The 26,993-nt window shown below is 40.8% G+C and overlaps 1 protein-coding gene across 4 annotated transcripts in view; it reads right to left on the reverse strand.

Annotated features, from left to right (window-relative positions):
- Positions 1-3,395: 3,395 nt before the first annotated feature.
- Positions 3,396-26,993, reverse strand: part of LINGO1 (leucine rich repeat and Ig domain containing 1) — a 531,517-nt gene continuing 507,919 nt past the window's right edge. For 2 of the 4 annotated variants that reach the window (XM_073579486.1, XM_073579484.1), the window contains one exon: positions 3,396-6,252. In XM_073579486.1, coding sequence (XP_073435587.1) covers positions 4,414-6,234 — 1,821 coding nt within the window. In that variant the 5' untranslated portion in view covers positions 6,235-6,252 and the 3' untranslated portion in view covers positions 3,396-4,413. Of the gene's footprint in view, positions 6,253-16,079; positions 16,238-20,634; positions 21,253-26,993 lie in introns of those variants that run through there. The other 2 variants (XM_073579485.1, XM_073579487.1) reach the window with 2 other exon arrangements.

A 26,993-nucleotide genomic window follows, 5' to 3' on the forward strand; every position in this document is an offset into this window, starting at 1 on the left:
CATTCTCTACACTGCAACAGAATTTAGCCATACCAGTGTCCAATATGCACTCTACTATTATTGAACATTATTATTGTTCGCTATGTTCTTGACGTGATTCACCTTACTTGGCTGGGCTATATAGGGTTATTTGTGAGGGCCTCATAATAATAAACTTTTTTTTAATCTTTGGACTGGAGATACAGTAATATTTGTTTTGTCTTATGGGTGTTTCTATTTCAATGTAGTGCATTTAACTGTTTTAGCTTTCATTATCTTTAGAATTAATGTAAATTTTTTTCAGGCTTCTCGACGATACGTCAAAAATCCCTGGAAAAAAATGTATGTTCCAAATGTTACAAAATAAAAAATGCCAACAAAAGCAACTCTAATAAATTTTGCATAAAATTCAAAATTTCTTAAAAAAATAAAAATAGTGTGTGAAAGAATCTCTATTTGGTTTAGATGAACAAGATTCAATAAACCTGAATATTACAGAAACTGCCCCATATACAGTAGACTACAGTCAGCCAATACTATCGATGTTTGTGGGATCATGGGGTGCATTATACTATATGAAGAACTATGGTGAGTGAATTATACTGTATAGAGGAATATGGCGAGAGCATTATACTGTATGGAGGACTATGGGGTGCATTATACTATATGGAGAATTATAGTGAGTGAATTACACCATATGGAGTAATATGGAGAGTGCATTATACTGTAAGGAGGACTATTGGGAGTGCACTATACTATATGGAGGACTATGGTGGGTGCATTATACTGTATGAAGGACTATGGGGTGAATTATACTGTATGTATGGAGGACTATGGAGTGCATTATAATGTATGGAGAACTATGGGGAGTGCATTATTTATACTATATGAAGAACTATGGGGAGTGCATTATACTACATGGAGGACTATGGTGAGTGCATTATACTGTATGGAGGACTATAGGGGTACATTATACTATATGGAGCACTATGGAGGTGCTCATGGGGTGCATTATACTGTAAGGAGAACGACGGGATGTTTTGTTGTGGATGTCTTAATAAAGATTTAATATATTTTTGAATCTACTTTTGGTGATCCCTATATTCTACATGCCTCTTTTCTTTTGTTATTGTTGCAGTCTTTCAGCATGTATTAGGTGATCCCTTACAGCGGTGCCCTCCTTAATGTGTGTTTTGAGAACTATGGGGAGTGCATTATACTGTATGGAGGACTATGGGGTGCATTATGCTATATGGAAGACTATGGGGAGTGCATCATACTGTGTAGAGGGTGCATTATACTATATAGAGGAATATGGGGGTGCATTATATGTGGGGCAATTAAAATATTTGGAGGGCTATCTGGGAACCTTTTTATTTTATGGAGGACTATGTGAGGGCATTATACTGTATGTAAGCAGATATTCAGTGTGAAGATTTGTGTGGGGTCATCATACCGTATGGGAGCCATCATACTGTATGGAGGGCTAGTGGGGGACTATTATACAGTGGGGTGAGGTGTTGGGCCATTATGCCGTATGTAGGCCCATTATACTGCATGGAGGACTGTGTGGGTCACAGTTGGGTGATCATACTGTGTTGGAAATCACCATATTTTGCCAGGGTAGTTGAGGTGGGGTGCAGTAGGGTGATCGTAATGTGTGTGTGAAGGGTACTGTAGAGGAATTCACTGTCAATGTGTCATACAGTGTTTGTGTGGCATTTTTCTTGGCATCATACTTTATGGGGTGCAATGAAAGGTTACTCTAGGGCTTCACTAGGAGAAACATTACTGTGTGAAGGATGCAAAGTTGTGAAATATGCTCTACTGTGACCCCACCAAATATTAATTTTTTTTTTGTTGAGGGGGGGACCCAAATAGAATTTCTGTTATGGGGCCCCATGATCTCTATGTATGCTCCTGTATACATCACTAATGATGTGCCAATACAAGTTACTCTGTCCAAGCTCTGTATAAGCTGGAGACCAGGGAAAATCACTATTAGTAGAAGATATTAACAACTGTAAAAATGTAAATATATTAATAAAATTTATATATTTATATCGGATAGTTTTTTTTTTAGTGTAAAACCCCTTTAAAGTTCCTCTGGTTATTAAAGTGTTTTATATATTAACATATTTCAGCACTAGCACAATGACCCTAATGTATATAACTAGTAATGTCACTAATAAAACTGTGAAACAGTTTTATTTTGTGTGGTAAATGAATGGGGGAGACATTATAAAAATTATTTACTGTAACATTTGTATAGTTTTTATATGCACGTACTACTTTATGTAGGTTACGTCCTTAAAAAGGTTATCCACTACTTTTACATTGATGGCCTATTTTTAGGATAGGTCCTCAATATCTGATCAGTCGGGGTCTGACATCAGCACCCCCGCCGGTCAGATGTTAGCAGTGTCAGAGGCGGCCACCGTTTGGAAGTACTCACTCGCCGAGTTGCTCCATCTACTTGTAGTGGCTGCTACAGAGTAGTGTACATCTGTCTCCTATTGATTTGATTAGAAGGTGGATATTCATTACCAAGCTCCGCACACAATTAGACGGAGCAGCTCGGCGAGTGAGTACTTCCGGACAATGGCCACCTCCGACACGATAACATCTGATCGGCGGCGGTGCTGGATGTCGGATCTCGACCAATCAGACATAGATGACCTGTCCTAATAATAGACCATCAATGTAAAAGTAGTGGACAACAGCTTTAAGAGTTCTGTATTGTAGATGAACTACAGATGTTGCTATCAGTGTGAGAGACAAGGTTCATCTCTCCAATCACAGTTATTCATAAATACTTTGCTGTAAAAATGCATTCACAGCCTTTGTCTGCAAATAAAGGGGTGTTCTCAACTCTCTTTGGGTATGACTGCCGTGGTCTCCAAGGATCCTAAGAACCGTGGCTGAATGGAGCTTTTGGTCAATTGTTGTACTACTGCAGCATTTATTCTTCATGTGAGCACCAGAGATTGCAAATTGCTGCTCTTAGAATGAATGGAGCGGCAGTGCACATGATCGCCTCTACTACATTCAGCCAGCAGGCCCTGTTTTTGGGATAGCTGGGGACTGCAGCAATCTGTATAATTTGGAGAAAATCAATCCGGCAATATAAATTATTGTGTTTTTCCATTGTATCTTTACGTTTTTACATATGTATTGGGGACTTGATTTTGCAGCACTTACTAATATATAACTATTACAAGTTCTCCTGCTCTTGTAAAACTTATATATCAATAAATGCCACAAATTCATGTTCCCAACATATTTGTTAAAATAAAGAGCAAGTGTTCATCTTCTTTAATATTTGAGACCAAATCGACAGAGCTGATCAAGTCAAGTGAATAAAGTCATGCTTGTGCAGATGTGTAAAGTGCTTAAAGAGTAACTAAACATTTGGATAATTTTTCATAATTTTTTTATATATGTTTAATTCTGAACAGATTGGTGTGGGTCATGACCCTGAGATTCTATTTGCTCAAAAGACCTTTTAGAAGTGCACAACTCACGAGGCAGTAGTTCACAGCGCCATGCCGGAGCACGTGCAGACAGCAGAGTAAGGAATCGGTAGGAATGCTATTACTTTCATAACTATCCTATGACTTGCATATACATACTCTGGTCTGTGCACTTACTCAGACAGGAAGTATGCAGCATAGTCCTAAGGTTTTTTGAGTGACACATAAAAAATTACCGAAAAGTTAATTACTCTTTAATTGTAGTAAAGTTTGTTTATGCAATTTTTTAAAAAAAAAGTATATATTTATACTTCAATTAACATGTGCACTCTATAAAACCTTAGTGTTCACTGCTTAGCTTAAATGTCAGCAGCATTTGATCCATAAACTCCAACTGCCACAAAACAGACAACACAAAATTATCATTTTTAAAATAAGATAACTTTTTTGGAGTTTTTACAGTTTTTCTTTAATTTTTTCCATAATATTGTTATTTATTTTTTTTAATAAAAATCACAGGTATTGAAATCAGGAGAACATACAGAGGTCAAAGTTCATTTTATGTCTCTTGGTCTCCCTCACTCAACACCTTGTGCTTCACTCTGCAAATATTCCAATTATTTTTTATTATTATATTCTTTGAACACAACCTGGTCTCATGAAGGCCATATCAACAAATGTATTGTTGGTTTGGAACAGAGGGTATTTTTTGAGAGCTGGGGAAGTTTTGGGGATAAAACTCACAAGGTTAAAAGTGCAAAGGTCATTCCCCAAACATACAAAGTCCATGGATTGAAAACAGCAGGATAAGGAATCCCTGTTACCATTGCTTCCCTTAAAAAAGTCATGTTGCTTGTATTTAAACAGCTGTGTAGAGAAGGTAGGATGAGAACAGGCTTCGTGCATTCCACAAACTGCCCAAATAACTCCATCCCTCACCTTCCCCAGTGCTCAACCAATATCAGATCATCTTCATATTAAACTTGCGGGGTGCATCTGCAGAGGAGAGTCCAGCATCAGATTTTCGTGGCACATACTCAATCTCAATGTTGTGTTTGGTGTTTCCTTTGCCTCTGCTCCAAAGAAAAAGAAGGACCAAGCAGAATAAAACCACCCCCAAGAAGGAAATAAAGCCCATTGTGGTTGCAATAATTAAAGTCTTAATATCGAATGGGAACGGTACACTTGTGCGAGTGCTGTTGACATCACTTTCATTCGGCTGATTTGAGATGAAGGCAAAGGTCTTATTGGGTTGGTGAGGCCAATCTGGAGAATAACTGCGCACGTGGAGATGAGCTAATGAAGTATCGTTGCCACCAGCATTACTTGCCACACAGTGGTAAGTCCCATTGTCTTGTATCTGAGCATAGCGTACCTCTAAAGTTCCATCTGGAAATACTGTCAGACGCCCATTGCTTTTGCTGGTAATGAAAGTCTTTCTTGGGGACTGCCACAGTATGGTTGGTGGTGGATCACCGTCAGCCCGGCAGAAAAAGTGTACAGTATGACCTTCATCTACATGTACAACTTGTGGACTTCGGTCCTGGATTCGTGCACGTCGGCAAGTAAAGTAATTAGGCTGCAGTACATCAGGAAAATCTTTAAATTCCTTTCCCTGTACATATTCTGGACTGGAACAGGATGGCTGTTGTTTATTGAAGTTGAGTCGCCAACGTCGCCGGAAGATCCATAATAGTCGGCAGTCACAAGCTAGTGGGTTGTGATCTAAAATTAGTGTCTCCAGATTACCAACAGAATGGAACGAAGACTCCTCCAGTGTACTAAGAAAATTGGAAGAGACATTTAGTACTCGCAAATGGTTAAGACCTCGAAAAGCATAGGGTTCCACCACAGTCAGTTGTCCACCTACCAAGTGAAATTCCTGAAGTCTGAGTAACTCATGCAACATAGATCCCACCACAGATGTTATGGGGTTATATGAAAGATTAAGAAATCGAAGGTAAACAAGATGTCTGATTGCCACATATGGTATACTGCTCAAATTGCAATAAGTAACAGATAGAGAAGTTAAATTCAACCCATAGAGGCTATTGGATGTCATTGTGTCCAAGAATGGCCAATGTGCTACCTCTAAGTTTTTCAACCGAAACAACCTTTTGAAAGAATAGTCACGGATGACATTAATATTCAGGTACCTTAGTCGTAGGGAGATGAGACCATGAAGGTGGGACAAAGCTTCTGTGGGTACCAAAGTGAGGTTGCATTTTTCCAGTGTCAGCTCTTCCAGACTGTTGAGTCCACGGAAGGCACGGTGAGAGATGTATACCAAATCATTATCTCCAACTTCCAGAGATTTGAGGTTATACAGGTCCTGGAACATGTCATCCAAAAGAATAACAATTTTGTTCTCACTAATATCAAGTTGTGTAAGGTTGCTAAGTCCTGTGAATACACCTAGTGGAATGAGTTTTAGACGATTATTTCGCAGCCCTAGGAATCGTAGATTGAAGAGACCATTGAAGGCGCCTGGTTCAATGATGGATACAATGTTCTCATTAAGTTCCAACTCCTCCAAATATGGAAAGGCAGAAAATTCATCCTGATTGAGTGTCTTAATGCGATTTTTGCTTAGGTCCAGCAGTCGTGTATCTGTGGGTATGCCTTCAGGAATGGTAAGATGTCTTTTACGATGGCAGAGAACTGATCGATCCTGAGCTGAGCACTCACAGCGTTGGGGACAACCTGAGGCAGCGCCAGACAGGTAGGAGCCCACTATAAGCAACAGGATGGGACACAGGCAGGGTGGCAGCGGGAGAATCATACTGGACCTTTGTCTCACCTAGAAAGAAAAAAATAAAACATATTAGTGAATACATAAAAAACTACATTAGGAATTCTTAATGGAAAAGTAAGCATTTCGCATTAGATAGAACATTGGATTCTACAAATAAGGGAAGGTTTACACAAGCATATTAAGGCCGTATTTTCTTGTCCATACTATGCCAAATTTCCAGCCCAACTGCAGGTCTCGTGATCTGAACTACAAGTATCATAGGCCCAAAACCGTTGTGTGAACCTTCTCTAATTAAACCCTTTTAGAAAAGTATACTGAATTGCTTTTGACATTCATTTTGAAGAGAGTAAAAGTAAAGTAAATGTTGAAAAGTTAATATTTGTTTGAAAATATGACATTATTTTAGATGACACCTATTTATTTATTAATTAGGATTAACTGCAAGTTTATACTTTTCTACATATTTATGTAGAAGCATAGAAAGACAAAGTGACTGGCTGTTGCTCAACAGCTGATGACTGGCTGGAAATTATATGTGCTGCAGTTGAAATGACATTTGGTCATCAGTTGATTTGATACAGGATTATTGATAGTTCGTTCCCTCATGGAAAAAATTATAATAGTCATTAAAATCAACAGTGATAAATTAGATCTTGGAAACAATATGACAATACTATTATTTGTCTGGCAAATAGATGGAAAGCTGTATGAAAAAAAGGCTCAAACATTACGTAATATATAAGAAGGACAGGAACTAAGCAGTTTACACATTAATCTACTTGTAGGGTGTCTGCTGGCTGACAGGTGCATTTAAGTACATGTGGGTAGTGTAAGGACTCATTCAGACATCCATTGTTGAGATACGATATACTATGCTTGTTTTTAACAGATAGAACATGTACCCATTATAATCTATGAAGTTGTTTACATGTCTGTGTTTTTTTTTAGGCCCGTGTGTCCGCAAAGAATCATGGATATGTTTTTTATTCAAATCATGGACCAAAATCAAAGTCTATGTGTCCGTAAAAATCTTGGACAGCACCCAGATGGCATCCATGTGTACTGTCCGTGGTTAACATTGGAATGTATAGGAGAAGCTTAGTAATTTATTTATTTTCCCATGTGAGAAAATGAAACACTGAACAAACACTGATAAAAATCGAATGAAAAGCACTGATGATATTGGACAATTTTTGCGCCCAATTGAGGCCCTTGGAGATCTGATGGACGGCATACCCAGAAGTAATATCCAGTCAACTCCACAACATTAATGTGTCTTTATTTGCACTTTGGTATATGTTAGGTGATGGCCAAGTTGATTTCACTTAGCATTTCAGGTGCCTTTAAATCATCGACTGTTTCTCTGCCTTTGATGCAGGCTTTCAAGCTGAGCCCCTATCTTTCCCCGCACTTGACGGGTCTTAACCAGTTAAATGCCACTATCAATCAGTGACAGCGGCATTTAATATTTTCAGACAGAAATCGTGTCATTGATCCCATCTATTGGCGCGCTAGTCACGTGATCACGTGGCGCCGATGGGCTGTTCTGACAGCCGGGGGTCTGCAGAAGCCATAGGAGATCTCCGATGGTGATTTCTGATATTCTGCTATGTATAGCACAGGCGATGAGATGAATGCAGCTACAAGTCTTCTAAGGGTCCTATTAAATATGGTAAAAAGTTTAAAAAAAAGTTTTAAAAAATAAAAAAAAGCAAAAATTCAAAACACCACCCTTTTGCCCTATTAAAAATAAAACAATAAAAAAAAAATAAAAATACACATATTTGGTTTAGCAGCATCCAGAAATGTTCAATCTATCAAAATATAAAATAAATTAATTTGATCGGTAAACGGCACGAGAAAAAAAATTAAAATGCCAATGTTCTGTTTTTTTGGTCGCCACAACATTGCAATAAAATGCAATCAAAAGTCGATTAAAACATTGTATCTACCCCAAACTCCAAAATGGTATCAGTAAAAATGTCAGCTCAAGGCACAAAAAAATAAGCCCTCACCCAGCAATAGATCACGAAAAGTGAGAACGTTAAGGGTCTCACAAAATGGTGACAAAAGCAATTTTTTTTTTTTACAAATTTCAGATTTTTTTTCAACACTTAAATAAAAGGAGGAAGCGGTTATACCGCAAAACGTGCGTCGGGGCTCTCCTGGTCAGCAGGCTGCCGGTGGTTGCAATAATGGGCATGTTTTAACCATATAATGACTTGACTGGGCTAAGTGCAATAGACCATTTATTTCCCTCCACCCTGTCCCATTATTTATGAGGATTTTATTCCCAGGCTATGGTTATGGGAAAAAACAGGGATTTTGGAAGGTTCACTATGTCTCTCTGCATATACTTCACTTGCCCACTGTGATGGAATACATCTTATTTTCCCTCATCTGCCACTAGTCTCACTGCCCAGGGTGCTTCTTGTATCCGGTGTCAAAGATAGTTTTTCTTTAATTGATGTAACTATGCCTCTATTTGTCTTGCTCCCTCACTATCTTTTGTAATAAAAGCAATTACTCAAATGTAGCTTTGGACTCAGTTTCTCTCCTTTTTTTCAGTTTTTGAGAGTCGTTTCTACGTCTTCATCTTTATTTGGGGTATTTTTTGTGCACTTGCACAGCATGAATAAAAATGTATTTTGAGGGTATTTTTCTTTCTTTTTTTTTACTTAAATAAAAAACTATACATGTTTGGTATCTGCGTACTCATACTGACCTGGGGAATCATATTGCTTGGTCAGTTTTACCATACAGTGAATGTGATATATAAAAAAACAGAAAAAAAACATTGTGGAATTGCTGTTGTTTTTTTTTTGTGATTTCAAAACATTTGGAATTTGTTTCCCATTTTCCAGTACACTGTGTAGCAGAATGAATTGGTGGAAAGCAAAAAGTACAACTTGTCTTGCGAAACCAATCACTCAAATGGCTATATGGCTGGAAAAATAAAAAAGTTACGGCTCGATATACTTTGCTTATAGGGAACTAAGGATGATATAATCAGCTTCCTTTACGGAATTACTTCTTTATCTTGTTTGTTTGGTCTTATTGCTAGACGAGATGTAGAAAATGATCCTAAAGTAGTGTGCAGTATTGTGACTGTGGTTCGGTTATGTAATATTTTGCCCAGCGGTATTTGGAATATACAGTATATGGAGGGCGCACATACACTGATAAGGTATACCACGTCCAATGATTATGGTAAGGGCAGAGACACACTGCAAGAATCGCTTGGTAAACCTCTTACTAGCTGTCGGCTCTCCTGACCTGAGCACGACAGCTGCATAGTAATCCATCGTGCTGTCACGCTCAGGTCAGGAGAGGTGTCAGTCAGTCCGAAAAATACCACAGTGTGACTCCAGCCTAAGGCCACATGCACACATTGAGTATTTGGTGAGTTCTTTACCCCAGTATGTGTAAGCCAAAACCAGGAGTGGGTGAGAAATGTAGAAGTGGTGCAAATGTTTCTATCATACTTTTCCTCTGACTGTTCCACTCCCGGTTTTGGCTTACACATACTGGGGTAAAGAACTCACCAAATACTCAATGTGTGCATGTGGCCTAAGAGTGAGCCCCAGCCTGGCCGCCAGGAGCCCTAACCATTTCTAAACATTTTGCTCCACCTTTCCCGCACATTAGAGATGTAAACAAAGCCACGGCCCCCACTTCCTCTGGTATTTCATTGCAGACAGCGCAATTAGACGATTAACGATAATTACAGACAAGGAACTTTAGTCTGGGAAAAAGGAGGATGAATTAACACATGGTGTGACGGTAAGCACAGCATTAGCTCCATACAGAATATGAACACTCACAGCTACTTTCTATCCTGTATGATCATTATACATGTAGATAGACTTCCAGATATATCACATATAGCGATCTCTCAATTTTCTGCTCGAAATACACAGCTATCCCTCATACAACTTAATATAATGGCAAAATATTCCACAGACATGTTCAGAGATCATCACCACTTTGGATTCAAAATTCTGCATGAGTGTTTTTTAAGGTTTTGCTGCAGATCCTGTTACCAATTCACATCGGATTTCAGCCTTCACATTAAAGGGGTCACATTTTTAGTGAAAATCCAGCTGAGAAATTGGAAAAACTATGTGGATAAGATTGGTTAATTTCTCATCCTCCTCTCAACTACCTTATGCTGCTGTAAATTTCACCTGGGGAAATCTGATGGTAAAATTAGTGCTTTTTCTGTCCCATATGGACTTAGCCTCAAGACTAAGGCCTTATTCAGACATAAAAATTTCGTGTACGCCTTCTTTTCATGTTTTATATGGATAGAACATGTACCTATTATAGTGTACTGGGTTGAGAGTCAACGCCAAAAAATTAAACAAAAAGGGGACATCCGTTTTTGTTCCAAGTCACGGATCAAACATGCCCATTTAAATGAATGGGTCCGTGAAAAAAACACACAGCACACATCTACCATCAATGTGTCAAGCTTTGTCTGTGTCTGTTTAATGGTTAGGAGAAGTTTGTAAGTTTATTTCTTTGCTTACATGAAAAACAGATGCCACACTGATGGTAAAAATTGACACTTGGAAAAGAAATGTCTGTTTTTTCTTCACCTAAGGAAAAAACGACATACTGTATATACTCGTGTATAGGTTTTTCAGCAAATTTTTTATGCTGAAAAAGCCCCCCCTCGGCTTATACTCGAATGAGGGTCCCACATACAATATTTTTTGGACTATGAGACAGAGAGGTAGTGACAGCGGCAGACCAGCGGGTCACAGGAGGCAGGAGTCGGCTGCTGCGGCTAACACCTGTGCCCGCTGCTAAAGAGAAATGAATACTCACTGCTCTCCATGCCCATGTGAGTGCAGAGACGTGAATATTCTTTTCTCTTTACTAGCGGGCACTGTAACCTCAGCCGCTAGCTTGCTACAGCGGCCAAACAATCACATGTGCCCGCTACTAAAGGGAATGAATATTCACTGCCCTCCACACCCATGGGAGTGGAGAGCAATGAATATTCATTTATTTTTAATAGCAGACACACTTTTAGCTGCAGCAGCCGGCTTCCTGCAGCTGCTGGGCTATGAAGTGTGCCTGCTACTTAAGGGAATGAATGTTCACTGTCCATCCATGGACTGGGAGAGCAATGAATATTCATTCCCTTTAGTAGTGGGCACATGTGATCGCCCGGCCGCTGCAGCAAGCCAGTGGCTGAGGTTACTGTGCCTGCTAGTAAAGATCAATGAATATTAACTGCCATACACACCCCAAGTCCCGGCATGGAGAGCAGTAAGTATTCCAGCAGCTGTACTCTTCTTGAAAGCAGTGCGTGACATCACAGTCATGCACTGCTTACAAGAATAAATCAGCTACTGGCATCAGAACAGGGTGGGAGCGCAGGGAAGGTAAGTAGAATGTGTTTTGTTTTTTTAATGCTTTTCTGATGGGTAGCCATGCATACAGGATAGGGATGAGGGGGCCATGCATACCAGGGTGGGGTTGAGGAGGCCATGTATATTAGTATAGGGATGAGGGGGCCATGCATGCCAGGATAGGGATAAGCGGGCTATGCATACCAGTATAGGGATGAGGGGGCCATGCATACCAGGATAGTGATGAGGGGTCATGTATACCAGGATAGCGATGAGGGGGTCATGTATACCAGGATAGGATGAGGGGGCCATGAATACCAGGATGGGGATGAGGAGGCCATGCATACCAGGATAGGGATGAGGGGGACATGCATACCAGGATAGCGATGGGGATGAGGAGGCCATGCATACCAGGATATGGATGACGGGGACATGCATACCAGAATTATACTCGAGTCAATGCGCTTTCCAAGTTTTTTGTGGTAAAATTATGTGCATTGGCTTATGTTTGGGTCGGCTTTTACTTGAGTATATATGGTACATCTTAATTAGGCCTAAAAACTGCTTCTTTCCATAAAGACCTGCTTGCTCCATTCTGCATTTTCCCATAACATACTGGCCCTGATTCACCAAGACAAATGATTTTCTTGCGTGAACACTCTCTTTTGTGCCAACATTTTATGAATTTTCAAAGCATTTTACGCAAAATTCTGGTGAAATTGTTTTGATGAATTGGGCCTGTTGTAACTATTTAAAGAGATTGTCCACATAATTCTTTTATGTATTACTATAAACCTGTAAGTCTTGCCAAATCCTTGGATGCCTTCTCTCCTCAATGTCAACTCGGCCTAAATGAAGACTTGTTGCTAGGGAGATATACTGCTTGACAACCGCAATTAAAAGGCTGTTTCATAGTTGCTGTAGGCCGAGTATGACTAGCAATCGGAATGTCAAATATGATTCAACTGTATTTATTTGTGTCCTGTATTTATGCTGTCCTTCAGCAGAGTAAGTGATAGTAAATGCTCTATTCCCAACTTATAAATTTGTTGGCATATATACGGGATATGACATTAATGCCTGACAGGAGCAGGGACCTTCACCTACAGGGAGAACAGGGCTCCCGTGATCTTACTTCTCCCATTTACACTAGCAGATGTCCCCATCAAATTTAATAAAGCAGTGGCAATTGATGAGGAAAAGATTGAGCACGGCTTCCATTAAGCCACCTCTCCCAGTAGGTAATCATGTAATGAACCTTAGCTTATGTTCACAAATTGCTGATGTGTGCAAAAATACTCCACCGGGCACCTTAGGTTTTCCTCTTTGTATATTCGCTCCGTTTTTGCATGACAATTTACATGTGGATTTAAATGTAGATTTCTTCCATTCAACTGAGATGGGTGAAATCTGAAAATAGCTTCATGAAATAAAGGGCCCCCATATTTCCATTAAGTGTGGAGGAAGGAAATGATTCACCAGGGGCTAGAAAGTCACTCACAATGCACTGTGTAATTATGGAACTTAAATGTATAGTCAAATAGCGTGCAAAACCCAACTAGCAAATTAGGGGGATTTGTATTGGTCACACTTAGCATTCACTGTTTTATCTCACCCAAGACTAAAGATACATGTTCCCCGTATTAAGGGCATGTCACACTAAGAGATATCGCTAGCAATATCGCTATAACTTGTGACATTATAGCGATATTGTTAGCGATATCGCTGTGTGTGATACTTACCTACGACCCGCTCCCCCGCTGGTTATCGCTGATCGCGCGAGAACGTCCAGGACTGTTTCTCGTCGTCAAGCTTCCTGCGGCGCTTCCTGCTGTGACGACGAGCGACGCGTGGAGCCGGGCGGGAGGATGTCAGGATCGCCTAGTGTGACAGGTAAGTAGCGACCCCCGTCCCCAGCGATGTCGCTGGTGAGATCTGCCTGTGTGGCAGCTCACTAGCGACCACTTAGCGATGCACCAGCGATCCTGGCCGCGTCATATCGCTGGTCGGGATCGCTGGTGCATCGCTAAGTGTGACAGTACCATTAGATACCAGACTTTGAATATTACTTGGACCAAACATCTTCCTCCAGCCGCCTATAAACCCAATGTCAACAATGCATTGTACTTTGAGGATCTAAATGTCAGCCATATTCTGGAATCACCTCCGCAATACTTGAACGTTCACCTCACAAATAAGTGTTTCATAAACCAGTAAGCTCTTAGTAAATTACCCAATATATCAATTATAAAACGGACGCTGAGACAATCTTCTCATGCAGTTTTAATGCCTATTGCAAGTGCAAAAAAATAAAGTTAGCTTTGTGAATAAATCATGTGATGCACCACAGTCTTCCATTTTCCCTTCATCTAACAAATAAGGAATATACATATTTAATAAAATGCCTAACAAATGTTTATTTAAAACGGAAATGAAGCAAGTATCTATTTTTTTGTTTGCGAAATGATAAATGAGAACTTCAACTGAGAATTATATGTAGGACTATGGTGACACCAAATTAGTCACTTATATAGGTCAAAGTATCAAAAATACATCACCATCAAAATCTGCTGGTTTTCTTGGAAAATTGAATTAGAATTTACATCCCGACTGCTATTCCCATCTCTACAGTACCATCATAAGAATGTAAGCTGGAGAAAAGCTGCTATGATCAGTATCACCTTAGAGGCCAGAGAATCTGTCAGTAGGATCAATCCTCCTAAGCCATCTGAATATAATGATATCTTGATATCTGTCATCTGATGTCTTATTCCAGAGAGATCCACATTTTTCTTATATGCAAATGACGTCTTCCAGGCTGGGAAGATAACGCGGCCTCCAAACCTTGTTTTACATGAAGGGGAGATACCAGTGTGAGACAAGTAACTAACATGGAACAGGAGAAATGAAATTTGTCTTCTTGCAAACACATTTTTTGCAGCTCTCTGAGATCAGCTGAATTGCAACATATTACAACCCTGTCTATCTGTGAGCTGGAAGCTGAGAGGAACCTGCAAATGTGTCAGGTATAATCACACACCGCTCTGCAGTGAGATCAGGAAAGCAGAGAGCGGCCAACAACAATATCACACTGGTAACTCAACTAAATGTAAAATAATCTCTGGAGGCAGAGTTATCTTACCGGCAGCGTCCTTTCCATAGCCTGGATAAGGTCATTTATATAAAGTGATAAAAGATGATTCATCCATAACAAGGCGTTTGATATGAGACATACAGGTAGGACTTTTTTCAGATGTCTATAACTGGTATGCCTATATTAATAGTTTAGATAGGTCAAATATGGTGACAGATCCTGTTAAAGGCCACCTCAGTAATTAATGGTGCATCCACTGATGCTCAATTGATTTTGTAACTATATTGCAGAAAGTAGAGTACCGTCTACAGTTTTTGAATGCTGATAGACACTTTAGATATTTCAGAGGAGGGACAAATGACCCTAGAAATAGAACCTCCACAAAATATTTATAATGTATGTTTTGTGTATGGTGAGATTACCCTTTTAAGAAACTAATAATATCTAAAAAAAAAATGGTATTTCGGATATAAGCTCTAATAACCTCTAACTCCACAGCTCTCATGTCAAAACTTGGTATATTCTGGTACATAACATTGTGTTCAACATCATGAGCAGAATGCAATATCACTTCGTTATACTGTATATTTGGTTAATCTCTGGTTTAGTACCATAAATCATTATGTGGAGCTTCTAAGTCACAGATACATCGGGAGGTGGCCTGGCGGCTAATAATAATAATAATCTTTATATAGCACCAACATATTCCACAGCACTTTACAATTCAGCAGTTCATACACAACAGTCATAAGTATCAAAGTTAAAATTTAATACAATAATTAAAGCACAGATAATGACAACCCTGCTTACAATCTACAATAACCTTGATGTAGCTTAAAATTGCAAGCCACCGTGGTTTTCAAACTGACCTCGGTTAGGGTACAAACATATGGAATGGCTGAGACACAACTGCAATGAATCTTAAAAGCATAATATTAGGGGAAGGAGCGTAGATTAGTAGCACCACTCCAGAGGTGAAATAAAAATAACTGCTGGAGTGGTGCTTTAAAAGGAACCTGGCAGCAGGATTGTGCATAGAAAACTACACACAGTGTCAGGTTGGCGCCGTTATACTGAATAAAATGATACCTTGGTTGATGAAATCTGTCTTGTGGTTGTTTCTTAATCTTTATTTTCAATTTTGTGTTAGTGATATGCTCATGCCCTAAGGCGGGGTTCATGTATGTGGTGCTCTGATTAGATATTCATAATGCAGATTGCTGACAGGTCACGGATCCCTCACTGACCTGCCCTCTAGTTTGCATAGTGAATACCATCACATACTGAATACCAAAAATAAATGCTTCTGCATGCAGAGGTCAGGAGACTTAAAGCACCACTCCAACAGTTATTTTTATTTCAACTCTGGAGTGGTGCTACTAATCTACATTCCCTTCCCCTAATATTATGCTCACCAGCTGCCATCATCTGTTATCGGCGCCGCTCTGGTCTGTCGTCTGCAGGTTGTGAGCTGTTGGGTCACTCCAGTGTTTGTTGGGCGATCTGGAAATCCCAACTCAATGTAGGCCAGAACAAGGCCAGAAAGAGGTTCTCATAAACTTACAATGAAAACTTGTGAAGGTCAGTCAGAAGAAGGCAGCACAAGACCGAAGCGGAACAGGGAAGAGCTGAAAAACGTCAGCAGGAAAGAATACTAGGATCAGAGAACTTACTTTAATGGCACCACTCCATAACTGAAATAAGAAAATAAACGGTGGAGTGGTGCTTTAAGATAAACAAGTGTCATCATGATACATTTTCTGGCTAATGAGACCCCAGTAGATTAGGTTGAGAAGGACTGACATGGGGTATGCCCTAGCGACAGTAGACATTTCCTGTGTGGGGGCTGGAGTGGAGGTGTTAGGGAAGGCGTAACAATACATTAGTGGAAAAAAGGTTTACGGAAGTGTGCTGCTTTCTGCTTCGGCTTTCTTTTTATGTGATGATTATTGCACTTATTATTTTTCAATTGTAATGCTTCTTAGAATTCAGTAAATAAATATGGAAATTAGATTGCTGCAATGTGCTACATTTTATACCAAATGTTACATGATCATAAAACAAAGCTCACTTTTGATACAAATATGGTAAAACATAGATAAATGCTGGCAGTACAGTGAGGGGGCTATTATGAAACAGGTGAAATCTAATAGCTTTAATGGATTTTAATGCACGTTTCTGCAAAGAATAAACCAGGTGTTAAGTGCAGGGAGGGGGCATCATAAAAGATGGAGCAATGTGAGAAATACTAGCTTAGCTACAGTGCAATAAATGTGTCTAACAAAGAAACATAAATCCTAGGAATGAATGATGATCTCTCTTTCAAACCACATATCCAAGCCCTTTCCATTTCCTGCCGACTTCAACTCAAAAATATTTCACTGATCCATACATTCCTCAACCAAGAATCTGCAAAAACCCTAGTCCATGCTCTCATCATCTCCCGCCTTGACTATTGCAACCTCCTGCTCTGTGGCCTCCCCTCTAACACTCTCGCACCCCTCCAATCTATTCTAAACTCTGCTGCCCGACTAATCCACCTGTCCCCCCGCTATCCTCCATACATCTGTGACCTCGTCTCCTGGTACTTACCTGCACGAAACCTCCGATCCTCACAAGATCTCCTTCTCTACTCCCCTCTTATCTCCTCTTCCCACAATCACATACAAGACTTCTCCCGCACATCCCCCCTACTCTGGAACTCTCTACCACAACATATCCAACTCTCGCCTACCAGGAAACCTTCAAAAGGAACCTGAAGACCTACCTCTTCGGACAAGCCTACAACCTGCAGTAACCACCGATTCACCAAACCGCTGCACGACCAGCTCTACCCTTGCCTACTGTATCCTCACCCATCCCTTGTAGATTGTGAGCCCTCGCGGGCAGGGTCCTCTCTCATCCTGTACCAGTCGTGACTTGTATTGTTTAAGATTACTGCACTTGTATGTATTATGTATACCCCTCCTTACATGTAAAGCACCATGAAATAAATGGTGCTATAATAATAAATAATAATAATAATAATAATAATAATGAGACGTAGATAGTCTTGTCTCCTCTGCTGGCAGAATTTTCTGCATGCTCCTAAAACAAGCATTTGTGCAGAAATCTTGAAAAGAAAAAGTGTTAATAAAGGAGGTGTGACTTATTATAAGGCCTGTGCTTATTGTGCCTCTTCTCCTATTACAGTGGCAGAGAACATCTACTGCAGCTAGTTGTAATACAGCAAGCTCTAATCTGAGGTTTTTGAGAAGGAAAGGGAAAATAGCCAGTCTCCTGGGACACATGGAATAAATGGCAGAATATAGAAGTGCAGAATGTGGCACTCACCACTACCAAGTCAGTAAAAGACAGTTTTATTCGGTCACTGGAAGGTAAACACAGGCACAGAAGAATGAGCAATAGTTGTTTCGCATGAGTACACACTTCTGGCTCCACAAGCATGTAGTCACGTGAAACAGCTGTTATAAATATAAACTAAGTTGCAAGGATTTTCTTTTCTACATATGGCATTCATCTAAAACTGTATAATATAGGTTAGATAATAAGAGGTAAATAGTATTCAAGGGTGGACATTTACTTCATGGCTTGTATCCATTTTAAATAAATACAAAGTATAATGTGTTCTTTAGGCAACCTTGAACTTGACTGTGCTGGGAATTCCTGGTAAGAGGCAGGGAGAGAGAGCTGCTTCATTCATGTTCGTGGCTCAACCTATAGTTATAGCAGCAGCAAACAATACAAAATACTGGCAAAGGAAGACAATAAATATTTTATTTGTAGAACCAATAGACAATACATATGATTTGTTTATTCAACCCTGGGATTGCTTTATTGATGTCATAATGTTTCATGGCTTCCCCAATGTGCAAATGTATGGTTGGCCAGTACTTTCCCATCAATTATGGAAATAGAGCCATGGACAATCAGCTGATCGCCAGGCCGGATCCCTCTATAGGGTATTTGTCATGGTGAGTGAACCCCTTTAAACATAGGGATGGATTTACAAATCAGTAAGGATCTTTGTGATGACTTGACAGTACTCAGCAGGAGAGAACAATATAAACAATACAGATCTCACCGTGAATTGGTGTGTTTGCAAATTTAATTTATTATGAGCTAAAATTAAAGAGGTTTTCATTCTATTAGATGGGATGATATATCACTAAGCTATGTTGTTACTTGTGATCAGTAATTATTGGAACCTCCACTAATCTGTAGAAGACCCGAGGTCCTTAATATATGAATACACACATACCAGGGGCAATGGACAATGAAGGACCTTTATGCCATTGAAATAGGCAATGTACAATAGATACAGGTCTCTATAGTATGGAATGTCTTCAGGAATACAGTGAAGTTTTGTGATAGGGACATAATGGCATTAATAATTTAATCCAGTGGAAACTGCATAAAACTACTATGGTTAATATGTAAAACTTGTACAGAAATTGTCAAATTCTCTTTGCATTTACGATGGCTTGTTTAGCCAGTGTATACAATGGTGTTATGACTAGCACCGCAGAACATATGCTGAATATATAATATACATCTGGAACTGTCACAATGGTAACCTACACAAATACCAAACAAATAAATATTGGATGCGGGTTTTCATTTGATGCAGACTAGAGAACAGATCTGACTGCTATTGTAGAAAAAATGGTGACGATTATAAAAGATATAATAGAGCTTATGTAACGCGCGTCGGCTGCAAGTCAAGCTGGTTAGGATGATGGGTGCAGAATAAAGAGGGAAATGCCTGCGATGGAAAGACTGAATAAAAAAGGCTATGCTCTTTTTTTTCTCAGATGAAGGCCACCTAAAGCTTTGTCTGATGAAACACATTGTAAAGCATGGCCCCGGCGTACAGAACCTGTGAAGGGTCTTTACTCTATACTGGGCCTTATTAGCCTGTAAAGCATTCAAAGAGCTAATCCTCCAGTGAGAGAGATGTGAGAAGCCGCTCTGATCTTGTGAAATCGGTGAGCTGCTCGGATGCTGTTTGTGCTCTGGTGGGTTTCTAGGCAGACTCTCCTGTGACAAGCCCCATAATCCTTTTAATGTGTGGCTATATCATTGGTATTGATATAACCATCTATTCCTGCTTATCTATAAACTGTACAGTCATCTGTCTCCATGGCTCCATCTCTGGGATACATAGAGCAGTCTCCCTCTACTGTTCTTCCTCCCCACCGGGTACACATTCCTCCTTCTTCCTCAGTCATATCTACAGACACCTCCAGATTCTGCCTTTTGTTCTGTAATAGTCACAGTGCCTTCATAAACAAGAGCGATTCTTAAAGCTTAATCTCCTTTTATATAGGTATTTCCACCCAAAGGAATATGAAAACTGTGACTAATGTCCTCCGTCTCCCTTTTTTTTTTTCAATGGGCTCTTAATATCCTTTCAAAACCATTCTCCCTGCCTTCATTTTGTACACAGGTCTCCTGGGTCATCTAGTAGAATATGGGGTCAATAATGCTGCTGAAGTGCATGTACATGAGAGGAATACCGAGAGCAGGCCAGATACACCAGAAGCACATATGTTCTCACGATACTAGCTGAATATTAACATGCCTGGGAGGGGGAACGGGATGGATACTCAGAAGGGGAAAATGAAAAATGGGGAGGATGAGGGAAGGGCTGCTAAAGAAATGATGCTGTTACTGTTGGGGGATAAATATATAGTACAGAAACGAACAAAAGGCAAAAAAATAAATAAAAAATGCAGTCAACTTACAATGCAAGATCAACATAATCATATAAATAGTCAGATATTTTTCCGAAATGTCTGTTCTACACAAAATATATATGAAGAGGAGAACGTAGATGTCTGCAAAGATACCCATCCATCTCAGATGGAACATAATGGTATTTTTGCAGACTGCACTTTGTAATGTAGCATAATTGGCTACATAAAGCGAGACATCCATATCAAAAGCAAAGATAGATGATATCTGTACCTGGCCTTCATTTTTCGCAGCTGCGAGATGCCTTTTCCCTTTTCCATCGCCAATGAAAGGATAGCAGTGAAGGACCTCAATGCAATCTTCCTGGCATTCAGAGCATAATATGTAGAATCACACACACACGTTGATCTGCAGTGACAGAGGCACTCGCACAATTAAACATGGGTTCAGTACCAATCATACAGACAGTGACACAGTTATCCTATGGATATTACAATACGCATATCAGAAAAAAGAAGCCATAAAGCTTCATACACATACAAGGACGCTTACAGAGAGACGGCGACGCACAAGGACACACATCCACTGCCACTCAGCAAAAAAAAAAAAAAATCCAGAGGTTGATGTGAAGCTGCAGCGCACACGGTACATATCACGGTATAGATGCACATCAGCTACAGAGAAGAAAGAGACAAAATGTGGCTCAAATTAGAGAAAGAAGGGTGAGATAGCAAGGAAAACACACAGGGTAAGGGAGAAGAAGCAAGCAAAGAGGAGGGACAAACAGATACAGAATCAGAGAGAAGCAGGGAGGAGAGGAAAGAGGGGAGAGGAGAGGAGGAACTATGACAATGAGCTGGAGAGAAGGAACAGCTGTGAGAAATGACTCTGCTCCTTATTCCTATATACAAGTACTACGCAGTAGTGTGCACTACACAGACAACGCAATGCTACAGCTGCCAAGCGTGGCATGCTGATAGAATTCTAATGTCCAGCACCCAACATGGATAGATAGCTGCGCTGGCCGCTGCTGGCCTCTGTGAGATAACTATGCTGCCCAGAACTACATTTAAAGAGATAATTACTCTTGTCACCTCTGGATGCTGACATACTGTACATCTGTCTGCTAAAAGATAACTGCACTGGCCAGCGCTGTGCGCCGAAGAATGGTATACTCATTTATGCTTGGAAATATCACCACTATTTTTTTAGCTATAGAGAAACAGCTATGTTATCCACCATTAAATACTAAGAGATAACTCTACTGCCCACACTGATAAAATAAGTAGTAAATGCACTCCTCAGCACAATAAAGTACAAAGAGTGATGTGATACCATCTTCCAATCTTAATATGGGTTGTGTAGGTCACTATCAAGCTATATGAAGATATAAAGTCAACTATTTATAAAATTGAATCTTATATAAAGCGTTACTATACTAATTTTATATGCTGTGGGAATACTGCTCAATTGGGTGCATGGTGAGGCAACACTAGATTCGTCTCCATTTAAATGTCCAGGCTGGCTTATTGCTGCTTCATGGTGTCTGGCAGCCACCGTACATACCTTCCCCCTCTACCTAAAGCTGTGCAGCTTGGCACGTTCTACCACTAGACATGGGATTCTCAAGAGGGCATTGGCATTACCATGTCGCTTCCCAGCTCTATGTTCTACATGGAAGCTGAAATCCTGTAGGGATAGAAACCAATGGGTAACTAGAGCATTTTTTCCTTTTTGCTCCCTCACTCACCTGAGTGGGGCATGGTCTGTTACTAATTTAAATTTTCACCCTGACAGATAGTATTATAATGTGTCCCCCGCTCACTTTATGGCTGAGTATTCCTTTTCTATGAAAGGATAATTCTTCTCACATGCCGACAGCGTTCTACTTAGGTCAAGAACAGTGTGCTCCTTCCCGTGTATCACCTGAGAAAGGATCACTCGAAATTCGACTTCTGAGCCATTTGTCTGGAGTACAAATTCCGTCAGGAGCAACCAAAATCAGCTGCTTACACAGAGCTACCTTCAGTTTTTCAAAGACCGTCTCTGCCTCCTTAGTCCGTAGTTGATTTTTAACCCTTAAGGAGGTCAGTCAGGGGTGCAGCCATCATGACAAAGTTTAGCAGGAACCTCAGCTTCCTATAGTTATTACAGAACAAAAGTTCAAACTGGGAGGATCCAGTAGAGGCTTGCAGAACCTCTCGGATAGAGAACAGATATGGTAGGAGACAGTCCCAGTCTCGACCATCCTTTTCTATGACCTTCTTAAGCATAGTCTTCAATATTTCATTGAAACTTTCCACAAGGCTGTCCGTCTGGGGCTGGTAAATTGATGTCTTCAATTGTGTAATTTGCAGGGCCTTACATAGTTCCCTCTTCACCTTATTATGAAAAGTGTTCCTTGGTCAGGCAGGAAGTCCCTTGGCAGCCCTGTCCGAGAAAAAATGTGGACCAACTTTACTATACTTTTCCCAGAGGAATTTCTCATGGTGGCGCATCAAGGATGACCAATATATATTGATGCTGACAAGCAGGTTTAACCAGGGGACTGTCCAAGTCTATGGCAATTATTTCAAAGGGCACTTCTATGATAGGTAACACAAGGGGACTTCGAAAGTGGAATGTGGGGGCAGTTAGCTAGAATATGGGACAGGACCTGCAATAGTTTAAGTTTTCACAGTGACATCCGGGCAAATAGAACCTCCGCATGACCCGCTTTTGAGTTTTATCCATGCTCAGAAGGCCACCCAAGAAGTGTGAATGGGCCATGTCCCACATCCTCCGTCTATGGGATCCAGGTAACAACAAATGTTCCACTATATCCTCTCTCACCTTAGTAACCCAGTACAATAAATCCCCGCTTAATATAAAATAGGGAAATATGATGTCAGCCCCAGCTCCTGCGCATCCATTTAGGATGGTCACCTAATTGAATAACTCCATCAGAGTTAGGTCCCTATGTTGAGCAGACCCTAAATTTTTGCTGGTCACCCCTAACTCAGGAATGTCAGCCTCAGGAGACACTACCTCCTTATCCCCACAAGAACACAGAAGGGAAACTCATTAGACACTGGTTGTGGTAACACTTCTTTAGGGGTGACCCGTCTCTTATCCGAGCAACTGAGTTCTGTATCCTTCCTCCTTTCCCCACAAGTCCCGAAACAAACAAAAGTCCCGGCCTATGATAATAAGATGCAATAAGTCCTGGACCATGCTAACCTCGTGGGAATCAGCAACTTGGGCCATTTCAATGTCCATTCTGGCCACTGGATAGTCTTTAAAATCCCAGTGGACGCAGGGGACGCCAACCTTCTTCCCAGGACAGGGATAAGCTGACAAGGGTCACTAAACTCCCTAAGTCTAGCAGTCCAGTCACTTTCAGACGATTCACCTTTACAGGACAAGCTAATGGCCCTTCGCTGGGTGAGCCATTCACACTGCAGGCCCGATACGCATAGTATGAGCAGTGGCGTCCCTGGCTACAGTCCATCTGCTTGGAGGAGAAAAACAGATGGTTAAATGGCTTGGGCTATGACATTACCAGCATATACAGTGGGAGAAATGAGCATTTGATTCCTTGCTGATTTTTTTAAGTTTGCCCACTGACAAAGACATGAACAGTCTATCATTTTAAGGGTAGGTTAATTTTAACATTGAGATATAGAATATCAAAAATAAAATCCAGAAAATCACATTTTATAAATTATATAAATTTATTTGCATTTTGCAGTGAGAAATAGGTATTTGATACCTCTGGCAAACAAGACTTAATACTTGGTGGCAAAACCCTTGTTGACAAGCACAGCTGTCAGACTTTTTTTGTAGTTGATGACCAGGTTTGCGCATATGTCAGGAGAATTTTGGTCCACTTCTCTTTGCAGATCATTGCTAAATCATTAAGATTCGGAGGCTGTCGCTTGGCAACTCGGAGCTTCAACTCCCTCCATAAGTTTTGTATGTGATTAAGGTCTGTAGACTGGCTAGGCCACTGCATGACCTTAATGTCCTTCTTTTTGAGCCACTCATTTGTTGCCTTGGCTGTATGTTTTGGGTCATTCTCTTGCTGGAAGACCCAGCTACGACCCATGTTTAATGTCCTGGCGGAGGGAAGGCGGTTGTCACTCAGAATTTTACAGTACATGGCGCCATCCATTCTCCGATTGATGCGGTAAAGTAGTCCTGTGTCCTTAGCAGAGAAACACCCTCAAAACATGTTTCCACCTCCATGCTTGACAGTAGGGATGGTGTTCTTTGCATCATAGGCAGTATTTCTCTTCCTGCAAACACGTTGAGTTTAGTTAATGCCAAAGAGATCAATTTTTCACTCATCTGACCACAGAATCTTCTCTCAATCACTCACAGAATCATCCAGATGTTCATTGGCAAACTTCAGATGGGCCTGCACATGTGCCTTTTTGAGCAGGAGGACCTTGCGGGTAGTGCAGGATTTTAATTCTTTACAGCGTAATGTGTTACCAATGGTTTTCTTGGTGACTGTGGTCCCAGCTGCCTTGAGATCACTAACAAGATCCCCCGTGTAGTTTTAGGCTGATCTCTCACCTTCCTCATGATCAAGGACCCCACAAGGTGAGATTTTGCATGGTGTCAATGTCGATTGACAGTCATTTTGTATTTCTTCCATTTTCTTACTATTGCACCAACAGTTGTCTCCTTCTCACCCAGCGTATTAGCTATGGTTTTGTAGCCCATTCCAGCTTTGTGCAGATCTATGATCATGTCCCTGACATCCTTATAAAGCTCTTTGGTCTTGCCCATGTTGTAGAGGTTAGAGTCTGACTGATTAATTCTGTGGACAGGTGTCTTTTATAAAGGTGACTATGTAAGACAGCTGTCTTTAATGCAGGTAATAAGTTGATTAGGAGCGTCTAAATGGTCAGTAGGAGCCAGAACTCTTAATGGTTGGTAGGGGATCAAATACTTATTTCTCACTGCAAAATGCAAATAAATTTATACAATGTGATTTTCTGGATTTTTTGTTTTTGATATTCAATTTGATAACTTAAAATTAACCTACCTTTAAAATCATACACTTTTCATGTCTTTGTCAGTGGGCAAATATACAAAATCAGCAAGGGATCAAATACTTATTTTCCCTACTGTACTATCGCCAGGTGCGATATTTGGCACCACCTCCCCTGCCTATTTGAACCTTGGGTGCCCTTTTGGGCCTCCGCCCCCTATTGGGACCCCCAGTATGGAGTGGGTTGCCTCCCCAAGGAACCCTCTACCCCCTGATATCTTTCAACCAGTCGGATCAGGGTTCACCCTGGGCAACTGAAGTCTGCATTGGCCTTGAAAGGCAGAGCACAAACGGTCCATTACCACAGGGTCTACCATCTGTGCAGGCGTAGAGGACTCTGGCTGCAACCATTTTTGGACCAATAGCAGCAGATCATTTGGGAATGAGGGGGTTTATCATGGTGATACGCCCAACAGTGGACCCGTTGTTCCCTGACAGTCTGGTCATTCCCAAGTGCGCCAAAATTTCACTTTCACATATTCTTTGGCGAGGTGTTTTGTAAGGCTAAGTCATAGTATACCTTCTGGCGCTCCACGTTAAGTATGGCACCAGCACTTTCGCCCATTGCTCTGATAGGAGTTTCTCCCTCTCAGCACCCTATCAAAAATGGTCAAAAAGGCCTCCAAGTCATCACCCAGGGTCATTTTCTGCAAGGCTCACCTTACCGCCTTCCAGACGGAAAAATCATCAGGTGACCATTGGGTTTGGAGATGCCACCGTGCCACGAACCACCTCTGTGAGCAACTCAATCTGCTGCTGCTGTTGACAATGCTAGACTTGTTGCTGCTGCTGGAGCTGTTGCATAAGCAGTTTACTTGTCTCTTGTTGTAGTTGTTGCTGGTGCTGTTGCTGCCAGGCTTGTGCTGGTGCTGCGGCCATGCTTGCACCAGGTGTTTAATTAAGTCCTCCATGCTATTTGATGTTGTTTTCTTGCTTGCCACCTTCACCAAGGGCATGCAGTCCCTGGGAGTGCTGTCTGCACATCTAACAACAATTGTGGGAATGCTACGTACTCACTTGGGTGCATATTGAGGCAACACACTAACCATTTTAATTTAAATGTCCAGGCTGGTTTATTGGGGCTTCATAAACCATGCTACAAGCATAGAAAAATAAATGGCCTTTCAACTCAGTCACTTTGGAGACAGTCCGGGACACACAGGCTGAATAGCATTCAATATATCGGTTCAGTCTGAAGACATGACAAAGGAGGTCTTCTCACTTTCAGATACAGACCATGTGTCAAACAAACAGACTATTTTACCTTGTGAACCACACCCAGAACATACTGTACAGCCAAGGAAACAGAGGAATGGTTCAAAAAGAAGCACATTATAGTCATGGAGTGGCCTAGCCTGTCCCCAGACCTTAATCCCATAGAAAACTTATGGAGGGAGTTGAAGCTCAGAGTTCCCAAGCGAAAACCTCAAAATCTTAATGATTTAGAGATGATCTGCAAAGAGGAGTGGACCAAAATTCCACATGACATGTGCGCAAACCTCATCATCAACTACAAAAAAAGTCTGACTGCTGTGCTTGCCAACAAGGGTTTTGCCACCAAGTATTAAGTCCTGTTTGCTAGAGGGATCAA

This window comes from Dendrobates tinctorius, unplaced genomic scaffold, assembly GCF_039654945.1.
Source record: "Dendrobates tinctorius isolate UK_male_01 unplaced genomic scaffold, ASM3965494v1 ptg000062l, whole genome shotgun sequence".
Classification (NCBI taxonomy): Eukaryota; Metazoa; Chordata; class Amphibia; order Anura; family Dendrobatidae; genus Dendrobates; species Dendrobates tinctorius.